Source organism: Myotis lucifugus, unplaced genomic scaffold, assembly GCF_000147115.1.
Source record: "Myotis lucifugus unplaced genomic scaffold, Myoluc2.0 scaffold_7, whole genome shotgun sequence".
Taxonomy (NCBI): domain Eukaryota; kingdom Metazoa; phylum Chordata; class Mammalia; order Chiroptera; family Vespertilionidae; genus Myotis; species Myotis lucifugus.
Genome location: NW_005871055.1, coordinates 2,187,981 through 2,207,387, shown reverse-complemented (window position 1 = coordinate 2,207,387; position 19,407 = coordinate 2,187,981). Strand labels below are relative to the sequence as shown.

Genomic DNA, 19,407 nt, shown 5'->3' with positions numbered 1-19,407 from the left:
CGCAGATTATAGCCTTCGTCACAGTATCTCCTGCGAGCTGCTTCTCCGTTAACCACACCATTAGCAGCTTCTCCATATTTTCATGGATAGATGTCCGCTGTTTAGAAATTATTTTAATGCCCTTGGCTGGAGTTGTAGCCTGTATCGACTCCTTCTGCTTCAGTATGGTGCAGATCATAGAAGTGCTACGCTCGTACTGCTTCGCCAAGTCGATTACACGCACACCTTGGTCATGTTTTTCAGTAATTTCTTTCTTTAATTCAATGCACATCATCTGCTTCTTCTCAGCACTGTCCTTCGCACTTACTTTCTTCAGATCCATGGTTGAAAAAACGAAGTTTTGCAAAATAACTCAGCACAAATGCGAGCACAACACTGATGCTTCAACTAAGAGCTATCCGCTTAAAGTGAATGAGTGAGACACGTGATGCTGGGCCAGGGGTGGGCAAACTTTTTGACTCGAGGGCCACAATGGGTTCTTAAACTGGACCGGAGGGCCGGAACAAAAGCATGGATGGAGTGTTTGTGTGAACTAATATAAATTCAAAGTAAACATCATTACATGAAAGGGTACGGTCTTTTTTTTTTTAGTTTTATTCATTTCAAACGGGCAGGATCCGGCCCGCGGGCCGTAGTTTGCCCACGGCTGTGCTGGGCTGATGTTGTGGCGTTCACTGTGATGTTCGCTGCGCCAACTAGCGGTGGGGTATCTGAAGCTGGCTCCTAACCCGAATTTTAGCTCGCAACTCAAAGCAAAAAATCGGCCAAGAGACAGCTCGTATCTTGAAAAACTCGTTAGTCGGGACACTCGTAAGTCAAGGCACCACTGTATTTTCAATTAGTACGTGAGATCGCCGCTCCTGTAAGGATTCCTGCTTTCCAATGTCTTTATTCACTTTACCTTGTTCTTTTTGATACACGTATTCAGTTGCCTTTTTTTTTTTAAATGTTTTATTGATTTTTTTTTTTACAGAAAGGAAGGGAGAGGGATAGAGAGAAACATCGATGAGAGAGAAACATCGATCAGCTGCCTCCTGCACACTCCCTACTAGGGATGTGCCCACAACCAAGGTACATGCCCTTGACCGGAATCGAACCTAGGACCCTTGAGTCCGCAGGCTGACGCTCTATCCACTGAGCCAAACCGGTTAGGGCAAGTTGCCTTCTTTTGACACTGTGTTTGCCTTAGGTTTCTTTCTACACCTTCTAAAACCAAAATCCTTTCTCTGAGAGCATCTCTTATGTGATGAAGTTCAATTTCTAAGCTATTGAATTTACTTTTTTCTGCTTTAGAAAGCTGTTGAGAAAGAATCTCATTGTTATACTAGAGGCCTGGTGCACAGATTCGTATATCAATGGGGTCCCTTGGCCTGCCCAATCTGTGGTTCCCAGGTGCAGGTGAAGCAGATTCGGGGCCAACAGTGCCCCAGCAGCAACCTACCCCATGGCCAGTTCCATGAGGAATCGGGCTCCCTCCTCACTCCTCCCTCCTCTCTGGGTCCAGGGTGGGGGTGAAGCATATCGTTATTATATTTTAGGTTAGGCCTTCATTTTGTCCCATAAACAAAACCATTCATGTTTTTCTGTTAAGCAAGTTGTAGGTGTCTTTTTGATGTCTGACATTGCTCATTATCCCATAGCAGTAGCCAATCTAGACTGGTATGATTCAACTTCTGCTTCCAGTCTTTCTCTGTTTTGTTTTTCATTCTCCATTTGGAGTTTAGCATTATATTCTCAGTTGTCAGAACTTCAAGCTGTCCATTACAGTATATTGTAATGCTTTTGTTAATGTGTCCTCATTCAGTTGTATTGTTTTTTGAAGATGGTCATCCTTTTCTTTGACAATTGTGGTCTTGGTGCAGGCTGCACGGGGAGTTGTGTCTTCCTTCTACCTCTGTCATTGCACATTCTTCCATGGCTACGTGGATTTTCTCTGGGTATTCCGGTTTTCTCCCACATCCCAAAGAAATGCACTTGAGGTGAACTGGCATCTAAATTGTTCCAGTCTGAGTGGATGTGGGTATGAGTGCACCCTGCAATGGGAAGGTGGCCTGTCCTGTACAGGGCGAATGCCTGCCTTTTGCCCTGAGCTACTGGAATAGGCTCTGGCCTCCTGTGTCCCTGAACTGGAATAAGCAGGCTGGAAAATAATGATCTCGCTTTTTTATTAATCTTTCTTAAATGTATGTATAGTTCATATTTATTTCAGTGTTCACTATTAGAAGTGTTTTGGGTCTTTATTTAGAAGTTTGGTGATGTGTTTGTGACCAGAAATATGCTGTAGGAACTTAACTCTTGTTTATATCAATTAGCCTGTGGTAAAATGGTTTTATCAGATGCTGTCGTTTCAACTTGAAGTTTTCAAGAACCTACCAATGATGTTTAGTGAGGACTTACTGTATATACTATGTGTTTTCCTATACCTACATACCTATGATAAAGTTTAATTTATAAATTTAGGTATAGTAAGACATTAACAACAGTCCTATATAATAAAAGCCCAGCAACCAAACGGCAGCACGACCAGTCGCTATGACTGACCACCGGAGGGGCAGACGCTCAACGCAGGAGCTTCCCCCTGGTGGTCAGTGCACTCCCACAGTGGGAGCACCGCTCGGCTGACCAGGATGAGCAGCTGCTCAGAGGGTGGGTCCGCAGCCCAGAGGGCGGGTCCAGAGCCACTTGGCTGACCAGGATGAGCAGCACTCCCACAGCGGGCCGATCCCTGCAGGCCATGCCCCCTACAAGTGCAGGAATCTCATGTACCGGGCCTCTAGTAATATAATAAAACTAGAGGCCCGCTGCATGAAATTCATGCACTGGGGGGGGGGGGGTCCCTCAGTGTGGCCTGTGCCCTCTCACAGTCTGGGAGCCCTGGGGGGATGTCCAACTGGCGACTTAGTGGGCCTAAGCCGTCAGTCGGACATCCTTAGCGTTGCCATGGAGGCGGGAGAGGCTCCCACCACTGCTGCTGTGCTCGCCAGCTGTGAGCCTGGCTTCTGGCTGAGCGGCTCTCCCCCTGTGGGAGCACACTGACCAGCAGAGGTCAGCTCCTGCGTTGAGTGTCTGCCTGCTGGTGGTCAGGCACAGCATAGTGACCGGTCATTCCACTGTTCGGTCATTTACATATTAGCCTTTCATTATAGGATACGCTGTAGATGAGGCCCCTTCGAACCATAAGAAATGCAAAAACTTCACTGTTAACTCATTCTGGAATTGTCCCCACTTAAAATCAAATTGCCCACCCCCCCTGTGGGGCGTGTGCTGCACCTTGGGAACCACTGTGCTTGACACTTTTCCTCTCTGAGCTTCATTTCTGCATACGCATATACATGGGAATTGTAATCTCTTCTCCGCCTAGGAGGTTCTGAGCTAATAAACCTAGAAATGTTTCATCAAGTAAGTGATGTCTAAATGGGAAGGGATTGTTATTTTTAAGCCCATTGTTATTTTTAAGCCCACGGGTACCCTCGCAGGTAACAGGTGCTGATTAGGGGAGGAGGGCATGATTGTTTCCTGGGACTGTAGCTCCACAGGCCTCGGAGGGGCAGGCTCTGGCCATCAGCCCTGTAGCAGTGGTCGTCCCTGGAGGCGCTGGCTAGGGGGAGGGGGGAGTGCTAGGGGGATGCTAGGGGGGTGGCAAGGCTGAAGGGGGAGTAACTGTCAACCCTCCCCACTTGGCACCATTCTTTAAATTGTACATGGCCTTTTCGCAGATGTATGTGCTCAGGGCGGGGCTCCAATCTCCTGGAGCAGGGCAGGGGCTGGGCCAGGGTGGGGCCAGGCGGGCTAGGAGGGCAGGTTTAGCCGTGCCCCTGGCAAGGTTCAGTGCACTTCTGCTGCGGAGATGGCGCCACTGCTGTCGGGGAGGGGGTGTTGGGGGGGATGAGTCTGACCCTGAGGGGCCGCTTAGGCCTGCCTCCACCCAGGTCTGGAGTTGTAGGGAGGAGTGGCGTGCCTGGCCCCAGCGGAGGGGGCCCAACAGCAGCAGGCCACGGGCCTCGGGTGCCTCAGGGGTGCTGACAGGTTGTCGCAGGCGTGCTATTGTTGTGGGCGCCCCTGGCGGGGGTGGCAGGGGAAGAGATTGGGAGTCGGAGATACGGGCTGCAGCTACCCCCAAGGCTGGGTCTTCTCCCTGTCTGGTCAGCCTCCCCGTCCCCCCGGGGGTGCGGGGGCTGGGGTAGGGTGTTCGTGCAGGGGGATTGGAAGAGCTCCCCATGGCCGCTTCCTCTTCCTTCTTTGCAGTCCGGGCTCCTGTCAGGCACTCTCCTCAGAACCCCCGGGAACTTGGCTCCGGCCGCCCTGCCCCTCCATGGCTCCCTGCAGCCCCTGCCCCACTCGGCTCTCCCCGCCGCCCACCTGTCAGGAGGCTGCCAGGATGCCCTGCTGCAGGGCCACCGGGGAGTATGCGCTAAGCCTTAGCTAAGCCCCCGGCTTGCCGCAGGCTGGCGGGCCCCCCTCTTTGCTCTTCACTCGCCACGCCAGCCTTCACTCACTGCTCCTGCCCGGGGCCAGCCGGCTTCGCTCTGTCACTTGGCACCTACATATGCAAATTAACCGCCATCTTTCTTGGCAGTTAATTTGCATATCACCCTGATTAGCCAATGGGAAGCGTAGCGAAGGTACGGTCAATTACCCTTTTTGTCTTTTATTAGATAGGACTAGAGGCCTGTTGCATGAAGAGATTTGTGCAGTAGGCTTTCCCTTCCCCTGGCTGCTGGCACTGGTTTTCCTCTGGCACCCGGGACCCAGGCCTTCGCTCCGGCCGGAGCCTTCAGTCTTCTTCGCTGGTCCGGCCGGAGCCGCCTTCAGTCTTCTCCGCTGCTCCAGCTGGCCGGAGCCTCCTTCAGTCTTCACTCCGCCGCTTCGCGCCTTTGTATGCAAATTAGCCGCCATCTTTGTTGGCAGTTAATTTGCATATCGCGCTGATTAGCCTATGGGAGGTGTAGCGAAGGTATGGTCAATTACCATGTTTGTCTATTATTAGATAGGATAGGACAACTATAACAGTACTAGTGTCCTGGTGCACGAATTCGTGCAAATTGAAAGGAAATTAATTAGAAGGTGGCCAGCGGGGCAGGACTGGGCAAGACAGGGCGGACACACCCTGGAGCCACCCTCCCATAGTCCCTCCCTGGTTGGCCACACCTGGAGCGGTACACAGCTCCAAAGGCATCTGTGGAGTAAGTGGGCTCTCTCCAACATGTGGGGTCCCTCGGTCTGGCCTGTGGGGATCGGGCTGAACTGGCTCTCTGACATCCCCCAAGGGATCCCAGATTGTGAGAGGGCAGTTCTCAGGTGAGGCACCGCATTATCGGGCTCCCTCCTTTCTGGTTCTGGGGTGCGTCACCTGAGAAATGCCGCTACCAAGTCACTGCAGCTTGGCAGCTCCTGCATTGAGCATCTGCCTGTGCATGTCAGTGCACATGGTCATTGCATGTCATAGATGTTGGTCATTCGGTTGGATGGTCGCTTAGCCTTTTATATATAGAAACATAATAAAAGTTATGTGAAAGTGATTTCTCAAAATATCGTATGGTACTGTATTCACCCTTCTTGTGATGATGTGAGATGATACAATGAGACAAAGTGAGGTGAATAATGTAGGCATTGTGATGTAGATTTAGGCTACTATAAGTGTTACTTGAACATAAAGCATTTCAATATCTTAACAGTCTATTTGATAACCTAGATGGCTAAGTGACTAAACAGTTGGATATCATGTACATCATGGAGACACTAGACAAGGGTATGATTTACATCCTGGGCATGACTGAGTGGAATGACTCAAGATTTCATCATGCTACTCAGAACAATATAAAACATATTAATTTCTTATTTCTGGAATTTTTATGTAATATTTTCAAGTCAAGGTTGACTTGAGTAATTGAAACCACAGGAAGCAAAACTGCGGGTAAAACTTCTCTATTTAGTAATTGTTCTCAGGAAGTTTCTTTTTTCTTGAGTAAAAAAGAGAGGGGTTATTATTTTAGACATTCCTCAGAGAGAAACTATATGCAGGAAAGATTACCTAAAATAGAGTCTTAAGACCAGTGGAGCCCAGCCATCATCACTCAGTAGTTCAGCATCAACCTATGAACCAGGAGGTCACAGGGCACATGCCTGGGTTTTGGGCTTGATCCCCAGTAGGGAGTAATCAGGAGGCAGCTGATCAATGATTCTCTCTCATCATTGATGTTTCTCTCTCTCTCTCTCCTCCCTTCCACCCTGAAATCAATTAAAAAAATATACTTTAAAAAAATGACCAATGGAATTATTTGGAGATAAAGATGAAAGAGAAATTTTGCCTGCAGCCTGCCTGGGGTACCCCAGCTTTGGGAAAGCATGGGGGCGTGGCTGGCCTTGGTGAGGGGCTGTGGGGGGTTGGGGGGGTTGGCTAGCCGCCCCCACCCTCAATTGGGATGGGAAAGGCTGATCAGGGGTGGGCCCAGGGGAGGGGCTGGGCAGCCATCTTGTGATAGCATTACAGCGTGAGGGTCAATTTGCATATTACCTCTTTATTATATAGGATTGTGTTTTGAAACTAAAAATGTAAACTTTGTATTATTCTTTTATGTCATTTTATAATAATTATTATTTACCAAAAAATTGTAATCTTGGAATATTACATCTTACAAAAAAAAACCAGGGTGTTTTTTTTTATCAATTACATTATAGTCAAGTCTATAACCATATTGTTTTAAGTTTTGTCATTTATAGACAGTCATTATTTTACTCTGATACATTTACAAATATGTTACATCTTTGGAAAAATTTATGAAAAGGACTCTTGATTCTAAATTACAGATTTCTAAGCAAGTCATCTCTTTCAAATAGATAAAGATTTATGGAACTCTAAGGAATAACTGGATTTATGGAAATACTGGTGAATAATCGGGACAAACAAAAATTTGTCATATGGGACTGAATGAACTGAAAATACTTATTATTCTTATGACTTTGCTCAAAATATTGCTGATTTTTAAAAATCACTGGTTTGATTCCCAGTTAGAGCACAAGGCCAAGTTTTGGGCTCAAACCCTAAAGGCCATGCTGATCAATGTTTCTCTCTCATTGATGTTTCTATCTTTCTCTCCCTCTCCTTCCTCTCTCTCTAAAATCAATAAAAATATATTTTTAAAAATCTTTTTGTTTTCCAGATATAAGAAAACTTGTTCCCCCCTAGAATAATTTGGTACATTATACCCTCATAAACAATATTGAAGCATTTATATTTTTCTCTCTACCTAATCCCTCCATAATTTGGTCACATAATTTAGTTACTTTAATGAGTAACTATTATTTTCATGACAATATATTCATTTACATAAATACAATAAGAATCTGTTCTCTTTCTTTTTAAAAAAATATATTTTATTGATTTTTCAAAGAGAGGAAGGGAGAGGGATAGAGAGTTCGAAACATCGATGAGAGAAAAACATCGATCAGCTGCCTCCTGCACACCCCCCACTGGGGATGTGCCCGCAACCAAGGCACATGCCCCCGACTGGAATCGAACCCGGGACCCCTCAGTCCACAGGCCAATGCTCTATCCACTGAGCCAAACCAGTTAGGGATGTTCTCTTTCTAATAGGACACATAAAACCAGGTTCCAATTGTGGTTTTATTAACCAAGTCTCTGACTAGAATGTCATAATCAAAAGAGACATGCCTGGACTCTAGATGTCACTCAAAAAACTTTAAAAAATAAAAATGGACTTTAAAGCCAATAAAAGCCCTTTAGGAAAATAGCCTGGTAACTTTTATTCACATGGTTCATGGCAGTCTTTCCAAGTAAGGTACGAAGATTGCTTTCCTTAAAAATGGCGCACACACACAAAAGAACCTTAAGAACTTGAAAAATCCACCCAAACCTATAGGTATTGCAGGCAAAGCCAGATGGCAACTGTGTGGCTTGGCTTCCATGCCCTGGAGGGCTGATTGAAACTCGATTTAAAGATTCTATTAAGTGAAATCACAGCAAAGCAGGATTAAAAGAGCCTATATAGTCCATTACTATTCCTGTTATATTTATGCAAATAGGCAAAATTAAAACTGGACTTAATACAGTCTCTTTAATGAAAATGACAATAATTTCAGGAAAAAATGTGTTTCAATAAAAATCACAATGCCTGATTGTGTTTATTGGACTCTAGTGCAGTTAATTGTCTTCAAAGTTTAAAATGTTGTTTTTATCTGTAAGCTGAATTAATTTTGAATTCTCCTAGTTGTCTTCAACCCTCCAAGCTAATGTTTTATTTTTCTCCCATCCTTTGACTTGGAATTATTAAGAAATACTAATGCAATGCCAACCATACGGAATTTATCTGAACATCTGATGTCATCATCAGAAATATTTAAATCACAAATTTTAAAAATCTGTTAAATTGTCACTGCTTACTTTTGTTCCAGCAAAAGAAACTCTAAGCCTCCTTGACTGACAATTTTACAGTCTCAGAAACCAGTTTATAATTTTCTGTAATTCTTAACCTTTGTTTTTTTCTTCTATTTTCATAGACATACTCCTTATTAAATACCTTATTGCTTGTTAACACAATATACTGTTATGCCCAGATTTCAAGATCCCCATTAGACCATACCAGGGAGCCAGCCGAGTCCGATGCAAAAACAGAGAGTCTTTTATTCGAGCTAGCTCGGCTCCCCCTCCTCGCCGACGCAGCGGCAGGAAGCAGAGAGAGAGAACTCTGTGTGGAGAGGGCTTTTATAGGGGGGTTGGAGTAAGGGGAGGAGAAAGGACTGCCGATTGGCCAGGCGCAAGTCGGTGTCTTGCTCCTGGGTGTGGCTAGCAGAGGCTTAGACTTCCGGGAAGAAGCTCCTTGCCAAGCACATGGCTGCCCCAAAATGGAGGACACAGGATAAGATGGAGGGCATAGTCCTTACCCTGAGGCAAGATGGAGGGCGTAGTCCTCGCCCTTTCATATACTAGTAGGTCTCACTTTGAAAGCTCGTCTGCATTACTGCCTCCTGAAATAAGACTCAACAGTTTAACTAAACTGACTTATGTTCAGGACTAAATAATTGAGTCAATAATATATGGAACCATCTACCAACTTTGCTTCTAGAATGATACAATTCCCTATTGAGATGATAATGCTTTGGGTATTCCAGACTATCTCTACTTTGGAAAATCTAACAGTCTCTCTATTCGAGTCTCTGATTTCATCCCCTTGGCCCCCTTAGATCAGGCAGAAAGAGACTTCCATGCCTTATATAGGCAGGGGACCACAGACCTTGTCAGCAGGATACAGTTACTGAAGACAGATCTTCCTCCCTCATCATCTCCTAAAAGATTTAATGGATGGAAGTCTCTGAAGAGGGGATGAGACAGGCCAGTAAGCCAGGAAAAGCAGAATCGGGAAACTGAGACAAGTAGTTAAACAACTGTTTATAGTCCTCTAGAAAAATCTAGATGCTAAGCAGTTCGCAGTCATCTAGTAAATCCTATCTTCCCTAAACCAAGGACACTTAAGAATGAACGCACTTCTCCTCCCCAACGCAGAGGGTAAATAGCTTGTCACCCTATTCAAGGAGACAGATAGCAAAAATCCATTTAGTGCCATTTGCCAACCACACCCAAGGACAAATGAAGTTAAGAGAATGAATCTCATTTTCGTACATCAGCATAAAGCTGATGAATAATCTATTAATCCTCTTCTAAGACCCTGGCTGGTATTTAGTGTAGGTGAGAAAGCAATCAGTGTTACTAATAATTTAATTCTCTCTGGTGTATCTAATGGAACCCAAAGATCCACTTAGTTTAATGTCCCTTTCCTGGGGGATTTCCAGGAGACCTACTTCAGCCAATAGGAAAAGAGAGAAAAACAATTTGAGAATTATTCTCCTGCTCCACCTATTCCTGTAATGCTAAAGATTTAATTCATTAGGTAATGGTAACACATCGAAAACTAGCAGCAGGAGCAGAATGTTTTTTAAATAAAAATTCCCTAATTTAGAAAAAGCCTTTAAGTATTTGATTTTGGAAATTCAACTAACAGATAATTCACACGTGCGCACGCACACACACGTGTACTTTTGTATAGCATCAGCTCTACTATATAAATTTAATTAAAAGCAAAAAAAGAAATGTTAGGTCATGTATGAATACTCTGAGCTATGAGGATCTTGTGCTTTTGTACAATACAAGGTCTGTTTGTTAAAATATTTTAATTTAAAACTCTCGTTAAAAACTTGTTTAGCCCTGACCGGTTTGGCTCAGTGGATAGAGCGTCGGCCTGCGGACTCAAGGGTCCCGGGTTCAATTCCGGTCAAGGGCATGTACCTTGGTTGCGGGCACATCCCCAGTAGGGGGTGTGCAGGAGGCAGCTGATTGATGTTTCTCTCTCATTGATGTTTCTAACTCTCTATCCCCCTCCCTTCCTCTCTGTAAAAGATCAATAAAATATACTTAAAAAAACTTGTTTAAACTCGTTAAAACTTTTGTTTTTAATAATTAAAAAAAAACAGTTCCTGAATGTTAGAAAGGAAAAGGAATAGTATTAGAGAACTTGAAAAGAGGCTATGTAAATAACCGTGCATAACCCACGGACACTGACAATAGGGTGGTAAAGGCCTGGGGGGCGGGGCGGGGGAAGGGGCGGGCTAGAAGAGGTCAATGGGGAGAAAAAGGGGGACACATGTAATGCTTTCAATAAATATATTTTTAAAAAGAATGAGATTTTAAAAATCTACGAAAATGTTATACTTAATAAAGGAAGCATTTTAGTTCAGAAAAATAGAAATTATATTGATAAATGAAAAAAAGAGGCTATGAAAATAATCTTTCTTCATAAGAGATTAAGTGTTGATTTGGTGAGATATTAGCTCATCTATTTATATTCCTGATTTGCATATTTGAGGCCATCTATAAATGCTGTTTTCCAGGACTGCATTTTTGTCTAAGACATCTTAATGAGCCTATGCATAGCGCTTCTTATAGAAACTATTGTAATACCCATCACAACCTTTCAAAAGAAACAACATGAAAAACCGGACTTCCTTTACAAAATTGCTCATGGTTTCAAATCAGGGGGTGTCTCATTTTTCAAAAGTTCTAAAAGGAAAGCTATCAATTTCTGTTCTAATCAAACATTTATTGAAGCTTCCTATATCCTATGCAATTTGTCTCATTCCATCCAAATACAATCCTATGAATATTATCCCTATTTTACAAAGAGGGAAACATTCTCTGAAAGAAATGCATATTAAAATGGGGCTTGTATTCTTGGTTTCAAAGCCAAAGCTAAACCATCAAATTCGGAAGAATGACCGCTTTTCTAATTCCGTTAGGCAGTCTGACCCAAGAAACCTCGCGGTATTCCTCAAACTACTACTCCCAACATGCAATGCGACTACCGCTCACCCGCCTACGCCCGTGGGTCCGGAGGGCCCGGCGTGCCTCGAGCTGCGAAAGGCCACCTGGGAGTCGCAGTTCAGAGCCTCTGCCGGTCCTGCCAGCGCGGCGGTGGCGGCTCTTGGTGTCAGCGGCTGGTTCCGTGACGGCGAGCGGAGGTGGAGGGAGGCGTGGAATCCGCTGGAATCCGGTGAGTCAGGCGCTCCCTACGCGATAAAGGGAGGCAGCACCGCGGCGCAGGGCGGAGGCGAGGAGGCGCGGCCCCTGCAGCTCCGAGTACTCGGGGACGCCGTTGTTGCGCCCGCGATAGCCGGGTGGGGAGAACCCTCAGCGCCCGCCGCCATCTCCACCATGCAGTCCCGGGAAGACGCCCCGCGCTCCCGCCGCCTCGCCAGTCCCCGCGGTGGGAGGCGGCCTAAGAGGATTTCCAAACCGTCCGTGTCGGCCTTCTTCACGGGCCCGGAGGAGCTGAAGGATGCGGCCCACTCTGCAGCCCTGCTGGCTCAGCTCAAGTCCTTCTATGACTCTCGGCTGCTGTGTGATGTGACCATCGAGGTGGTGACGCCTGGCAGTGGGCCTGGCACGGGCCGCCTTTTCTCCTGCAACCGGAACGTGCTGGCGGCCGCCTGCCCCTACTTCAAGAGCATGTTCACCGGCGGCATGTACGAGAGCCAGCAGGCGAACGTGACCATGCATGACGTGGATGCCGAGTCCTTTGAGGTGCTGGTCGAATACTGCTACACCGGTCGCGTGTCGCTAAGTGAATCCAACGTGCAGCGCCTTTACGCGGCCTCGGACATGTTGCAGCTCGAGTACGTGCGGGAAGCCTGTGCTTCCTTCCTAGCCCGCCGCCTGGACCTGGCTAACTGCACCGCCATCCTCAAGTTCGCTGATGCCTTCGACCATCACAAGCTGCGCTCACAGGCCCAGTCCTTCATAGCCCACAACTTCAAGCAGCTCAGTCGCATGGGCTCAGTTCAGGAGGAGACTCTGGCAGATCTGACCCTGGCCCAGCTGCTGGCTGTCCTGCGCCTGGATAGTCTAGACATCGAGAGTGAGCGGACAGTGTGTCACGTTGCCATGCAGTGGTTGGAGGCGGCTCCCAAGGAGCGGGGTCCCAGCGCTGCGGAAGTCTTCAAGTGTGTCCGCTGGACACATTTCGCTGATGAAGATCAGGATTACCTGGAAGGGCTGTTGACTAAGCCCCTTGTGAAGAAGTACTGTCTGGACCTTATTGAAGGGGCTCTGCAGATGCGATATGGTGACATGATGTACAAGTCTGTGGTGCCAAAGCCAGACGGCAGCAGCAGCTCTGTTGCATCCACAGCAGAAAATCCACCCCAGAGGCTGGGTATGTGTGCCAAGGAGATGGTGATCTTTTTTGGACATCCCCGAGATCCTTTTCTCTGCTATGACCCATACTCGGGGGACATTTACACAATGCCTTCACCTTTGGCCAGCTTGGCTCACACTAAAACTATCACCTCCTCAGCTGTCTGTGTCTCTCCAGACCATGACATCTATCTAGCTGCCCAGCCCAGGAAACACCTCTGGGTGTATAAACCAGCTCAGAATAGTTGGCAGCAACTTGCAGATCGCTTGCTCTGTCGTGAGGGCATGGATGTGGCCTACCTCAATGGCTACATTTACATCTTGGGTGGACGAGACCCTGTTACTGGGATTAAATTGAAGGAAGTGGAATGCTACAGTGTTCAGAGGAATCAGTGGGCACTGGTGGCTCCTGTACCCCACTCCTTCTATTCCTTCGAACTAATAGTGGTTCAGAACTACCTTTATGCTGTGAACAGTAAGCGCATGCTCTGCTATGATCCTAGCCATAATATGTGGTTGAACTGTGCTTCTCTTAAACGTAGTGACTTTCAGGAAGCCTGTGTCTTCAATGATGAGATCTATTGTATCTGTGACATCCCAGTCATGAAGGTCTATAATCCAGCTAGGGGAGAATGGCGGAGGATTAGTAATATTCCTTTGTTCTCAGAGATCCACAACTATCAGATTGTCAGTCATGGCCAGAAGTTGCTCCTCATCACTTCTACCACCCCACAATGGAAAAAAAACCGGGTGACTGTGTATGAATATGATGCCAGGGAAGACCAGTGGATTAATATAGGTACCATGTTAGGTCTTCTGCAGTTTGACTCTGGATTTATTTGCCTCTGTGCTCGCGTTTATCCTTCTTGCCTTGAACCTGGTCAGAGTTTCATTACTGAGGAAGATGATGCACGGAGTGAATCTAGTAATGATTGGGACTTGGATGGATTCAGTGAGCTGGACTCTGAGTCAGGAAGTTCAAGTTCTTTTTCTGATGATGAAGTCTGGGTACAGGTTGCATCTCAGCGAAATGCACAGGATCATCAGGGTTCTTTGTAAATATTTTGAGACACTAAGATGTTTCTACTGCTATGTAATCTATCTTTAAAAAATACACTTTCCTTTTCCTGAAAAACAAAATTGACTAGGACCGCAGATTTGGTTTAGAAAGGCTAATGTTTGAATTACTTACGTTACAAAATTTAAACAGTCCATGAAATCAACCTATATAATAATTTGCTATGTTAAAAGTCGAGATTAAAATATGCAGAAAATGAACTATATAATTCATTAGAATGCTTGGTGTTTTTTTTCATTGTTCAACTATTCATTGCACCAGTGGATTGTTTTAATTAGTTGCACTGTTTATATTTTGGTTATCTAATATAGTCTTCTGTTAACTTTTTAATTCTATTTAATGCCTGCCACAAGAAATTTAACTTTTTAATTTTTAGAATAGAAAATTGGACTAGAAACTTCATAGGCTTTTGAAAGTTTATATTTTTCCTTCAGAATAATGAAAGTAATAGATTTAACAAATTTTAAAGTAGTTTTTAGTATTCTAAGTTAATATAGTTTGTTAAATTTGTGTTGGTTTTCTTCCCTTTTGCAAAGGAAAAAAATGAACATAGAAAGCTTACTGAATAGTGCTTTCATTTTGATAATAGTGCAGAATGGAAGAACTCACTGAAAGTAAAAAAAATAAATAAATCATGATTTCATTGTTTTAAGAGAAATTTAGCTTCTAATTTTGAAATGTAAAATGTATTTTTGCTAAATGTGACCATTTTTTTATTTTAAAAAACATCATTCTTGTAGTGTCACCAATTATTTAAACACCCTTTCAAACAAACAATTAAAAAAATAGGTGATTTATAAATTCATATTTTTCATATATAACCTGATACATGTTCATTGAATCAGAGAAACAATCCTTTTCACTGGACAAATCATTGGGTGATGTACTTTTTATCCATTGGTCATGCCTTGTCTTAAAAAGTTTATATGCTTTCCTAAAATATTTTGGCTGTATAGTTTTGGTGTTTGTCTTAGAGGATTCTTCAGCAGGAAATGATTTATTATTTACAGTTTTGTGAAGTAATACTGGTTTTAAAAATATGTATAAGCTAAAAACAGTATTTTATTGAGATCAGTAATTACTGTGTCCAATTATAAAATCAAGGGCCAGCAGAGAACTTTAAAACTTTAAGCTGTATATAGAACTGTTTTGTGTAGTGTTGAAATATTCTGTCAGTTTTGTAAGTTACTATAAATGATTATCAGCTTGAAGGTATTTTTATATTAAAAGTTGACAGTTAAAGAATATAAGTGGATGATGGCATTTGGGGCCAATAGTGAAAGTATATTTCCTCGAAAATATTTCCCTAAGCAGTGATATATATGGTTATTTTATTAGGGTATTTATATCTGTTCTGTATTTTTCAGTGAACCAACACTCCAGTCTTGGATTTTTGTTTTTCATATTTATTTATTTATTTTTTTGTATCACCATGATGTATAAGGGAAAATCCAGAAATAGGAACTAAATTGCACAAAATTGACATTGTTAATACAAGAAATATAGGTGCTTACCTTTTAAGAGCATCTGTACATACATATGATTTTCATAATACATGGTAAATGGTGTACATATACAGATGCCTATGGTCTATCAATTTTTTTATACCCACTAAGAATTTTTGTTCAGTAACATACTAATTCCCTTTCTTTGTTAATTCTCTAGTGACCAAATGCTAACATTTCTTATACCCTGACAGAGTACTGAGGAGTGTGCTCTGGGATGGGGAATTGAATTTTGAATGAAAAAAAGAGAGGGAGAGAAAAACGATAAAAACAAAATAACATACTTAGTCTTTTTTTCTTCTTCTTCTTCTTAGTCATTTTGATTGGCCATTTGATGAGTCCACAAAACATTCCTGCTTAACATTATTTCTAGTGAAATAAAGCAACATGCTTTAGTGGCCTAAGGCTAACTTGCTCCAATGATAACGGATGTGTGTAAGCACCGCTTTGAAGCAGAAAGTGATTTCACTATAGTGTTATTTTTTTGGCCAACTTTTTTGGCTTAACTTTGTCTTGTAAACTTGAAATAGGACAGTGCTTATCTCAATCATATTATCCATCTGCAGAATTAAGGTTTGCAATCGATAAGACACATTCTCTTAAGTTGTCATTCTCAACCTTTAAGTTAGGTATAAGCTAATTAGTAGTAATGTATTGGCTTACAAAGAGGTTTTCTTGGGAAGGATTTTGGTTTTGTGATATGTTTGTTAATTAGGGAATAGATGTTAATCATTATTTTAAAGATAAGTGATTTGTACATGATTAGTTACAAATAAAACTGGCACTAGAACCCAGGCTATCTGATCTCTTAATTTAGTGTTCCTGCTAAATGTGTGAAACTCTTACTTATGCATTGTGTGACACAACTAGCAGTGTTGAAATCCCTTCCTGACAGGAAAGCACCCTTATCTCAGTTTTATAATTAATTGGCACATTTTTAAACAAATGCTCAATGTCATTTTCAGGACTACTATTTCTAACATTTAAAATGATCTTAATTTTTTTTATATCTGTGTGACAATAGTCTGAAAACCTTAGAGAATCCTAAATTATTTCAGTACTTTAAAAATTCAAACAATAAGTGGCTTTGGTGTTTTCAAAAGGGTAAAAAGACTAATTTTAGCAAATAACTTGGGTTTTTTTTTTTTTTTTGCAAATAATGTGTTTAATTTGAGTTTAGGATTAAATTTAAGTTGTAGTTTACTACTGACTGCTCATTAAACTAGGGACCAGTGTTTGCCTGAAATTACTTAATTATAATTTTAATTTATAACTTATTCATCGTGTTTTATGTTTTTTTCCTCATTTCAGTACAAATTTGTTTTAATGTTCATAAATTGAAAGTGTAAAAAGTTTGCAGCAATATGTCGGTCCCCTGAACTTTAAAAGAAAGTTTACTTGTCTTTGTTCTTTTTAAAAATATATATTTTTATTGATTTAGAGAGAGAGAAACATTGATGTTAGAGAGAAGCATCAGTTGGTTGCCTCCTGCATGTATCCCAACCAGGGATTGAACCAACCTGCAACCCGGGCATGTGCCCTGACCAGGAATTGAACTGATGACCCTTCGGTGCATGGAATGATGCTCAACCAACTGAGTCACACTGGCCAGGGCTAAAGCTTACTTGCTTTTGTAGTCCTGAAGTGTGAGATGGAGATCTCTATAATCTGCTTTAGATATGAACTCTTGGAATCATTTTATGTTGCATGCTTCTTAGCTGTTTTACTTTGTCTCTGTCCTCATCAGATATCTCCTGTAGCTTTTTTATTTTTTTACTTTAATAACCTATTTTATTTAACCCAATCTATCAAAAATACTATCATTTTAACAAGTCATCAATCACAACTTATATTCTCATTTCCAAAGCAATTTTAGCTGCTTGTAACCATATCTTTTTTAAAAATTTTACACACCGTACAAAAGTATTAAATAAGTGCCACACCAGTACAGAAAACACATAGCCTATAGTTCATCCTTAAAAATCAGAACAGCCAAGTGAAAAATCAATACAGATTCTTATTTTTACTTAAACAAAAACCAAGGTACACTTTGGAAATTAAATTACTATGTTTTTTCTTTCTACAGATGTGACATCCATGTTTTCTGATCAGTAATATTCTATCAAACATTGTGCTAAGCCAGCAATTTTCAACCTTTTTCACCTCATGGCATACATAAACTAATTACTAAGATTCTGCAGCACACCAAAAATATATATTTTTTGCCGATCTAACAAAAAATAGGTATAATTTTTTTATTCACACTGGGTGGCTATTGTTGTGTGGCTGTTGTCATTTTTTTTACTTGACAATCTAAGGCAGCGGTTCTCAACCTGTGGGTCGTGACCCGTTTGGGGGTCGAACGACCCTTTCACAGGGGTCGCCTAAGACCATCGGAAAACACATATATAATTACATGTTGTTTTTGTGATTAGTCACTATGCTTTAATTATGTTCAATTTGTAACAATGAAAATACATCCTGCATATCAGATATGTACATTACGATTCATAACAGTAGCAAAATTACAGTTATGAAGTAGCAACGAAAATAATTTTATGGTTGGGGGTCACCACAACATGAGGAACTGCATTAGGAAGGTTGAGAACCACTGATCTAAGGGAAAAGAGGTCAGTGCCCCTGACTAGTCAGGTTTTAAAAATTCTTTTGGCATACAAGTGTGCCACGGCACACCGGTTGAAAATCGGTGTGCTAAGCCAATGTACTAAATCAAAGCAGACAGATGAGCAGTGTTAACGTAAAAACCATTGAAACCAATAAAGAATTTTGTGAGTTTATTTGAGGCAAACTGTCGACTTATGCCAGGAAGCAGAACCTCTAAGAATTGAGATAATGCTCCGGAGATTGGCGGGTTACATTTGTATTTATACATTGCAATCAAAGGAAAGGGAAGAAGGTGGGTTACATGAAACCCATTGGTGATAGACTAGAGAGGCGGGAGAAAGCAAAGCGGAGGCGGGTGGGAGGGAACCCTGGGATTGGATAAAAAGTAAAATGATGGACACATACTTAGGTGGGTGCAGGAACAATTAACATGATAATGAAGTAATTTGTGGTATCTGTCCTGGCGCCCAGCACATTAGATTGTGCCCCAAGGGGTCTGGAAAAAGGGAAGTTACCTAGACATTTCAAAGGGTATATTATTATAGATGCAAAAAGATAGCTCAGTTAAGGTAAATGTTGACCTTGTCAGTGAAGATACCAGCCTAGGAGGTGACTACCCACCATAACTGCTTTTAGTTCAAGTTTAATTTCAGACCGTCCTTTGTGGTTACTTTAGGTCTCTGAGTCTGCAGGACAGCCATGCAGGCCTTTCCTGAGCTTGTCAGGTTAGCATGTGGCCCCTTTCGTCCACAGCAGCAAAGTTGTTTGCTATTTCCTATTCATGCTGAGCTAGACCAGTAAAACACCCTCTTGGTAGGAGAATTTTGACAGGAAGACGGGTTTCAGGGCTCTACCCCAACCGAAAACCTAATGAACTGATTTATACAGAAAGAGTTTTAAGCAAACCCGCACAAAACACTTAACAGGCTATAAGTGGGGGTGGGGAACACCTGGCCCTCGGGCCATGTAAGGCCCTCAAATCATTCGGTCTGGCTCTGGCAAGCATTTAGGGGTGAGTTAATTAAAGGTTTGACCAAATATAGTAGGCTAATTTTTAAGTTGAGAATTTGGTAAGGCCTGAGAATGATGTTATAAATATCCAATGGCCCTTGGCAGAAAAAAGGTTCCCCATCCCTGCTTTAAGTAAAGGAGAAAAGGCTGCCTTTTGTCTACTCCAGCATAAGCACACATTCACTAGTGCCCAGTAAAGTAGGAGTGCCAACATAGCATTTTCGCTTTCATAGCACTAACAAAAAACACAGCATATAATACTTTGATCTTTAAGTGAGTAATCATGAAAGTTCCACTATTATATCCACTTAGGTTAGCCTGAGTATTCATCTATACAAGTTTTTTTTTTTTTTTCAAAAATGCTTAAAAGAAAGTTCTAAAAACAGTGGGGCTACATCAGGACCAGCAGAAGACATGGAGATACAGGGACTGCAAAAGTAAGAGTAGGAATTAATTTTCACATGGAGCTTTTGTTGTAATGTACC

At 42.6% G+C, this 19,407-nt stretch overlaps 1 protein-coding gene across 1 annotated transcript; it reads left to right on the top strand.

Annotated features, from left to right (window-relative positions):
• The first annotated feature begins 11,168 nt into the window (after positions 1-11,168).
• On the top strand, positions 11,169-16,081 carry LOC102423429 (kelch repeat and BTB domain-containing protein 7). Its single transcript, XM_006083497.3, has one exon. It carries the CDS (start codon positions 11,216-11,218, stop codon positions 13,760-13,762), a length of 2,547 nt encoding a protein of 848 aa, XP_006083559.3. The 5' UTR covers positions 11,169-11,215; the 3' UTR covers positions 13,763-16,081.
• Positions 16,082-19,407: the final 3,326 nt, after the last annotated feature.

What these genes read in the sequence shown, in the direction of transcription:
- LOC102423429 (XM_006083497.3), top strand. Translation starts at nt 11,216, where the DNA reads ATGCATATTAAAATGGGGCTTGTATTCTTGGTTTCAAAGCCAAAGCTA.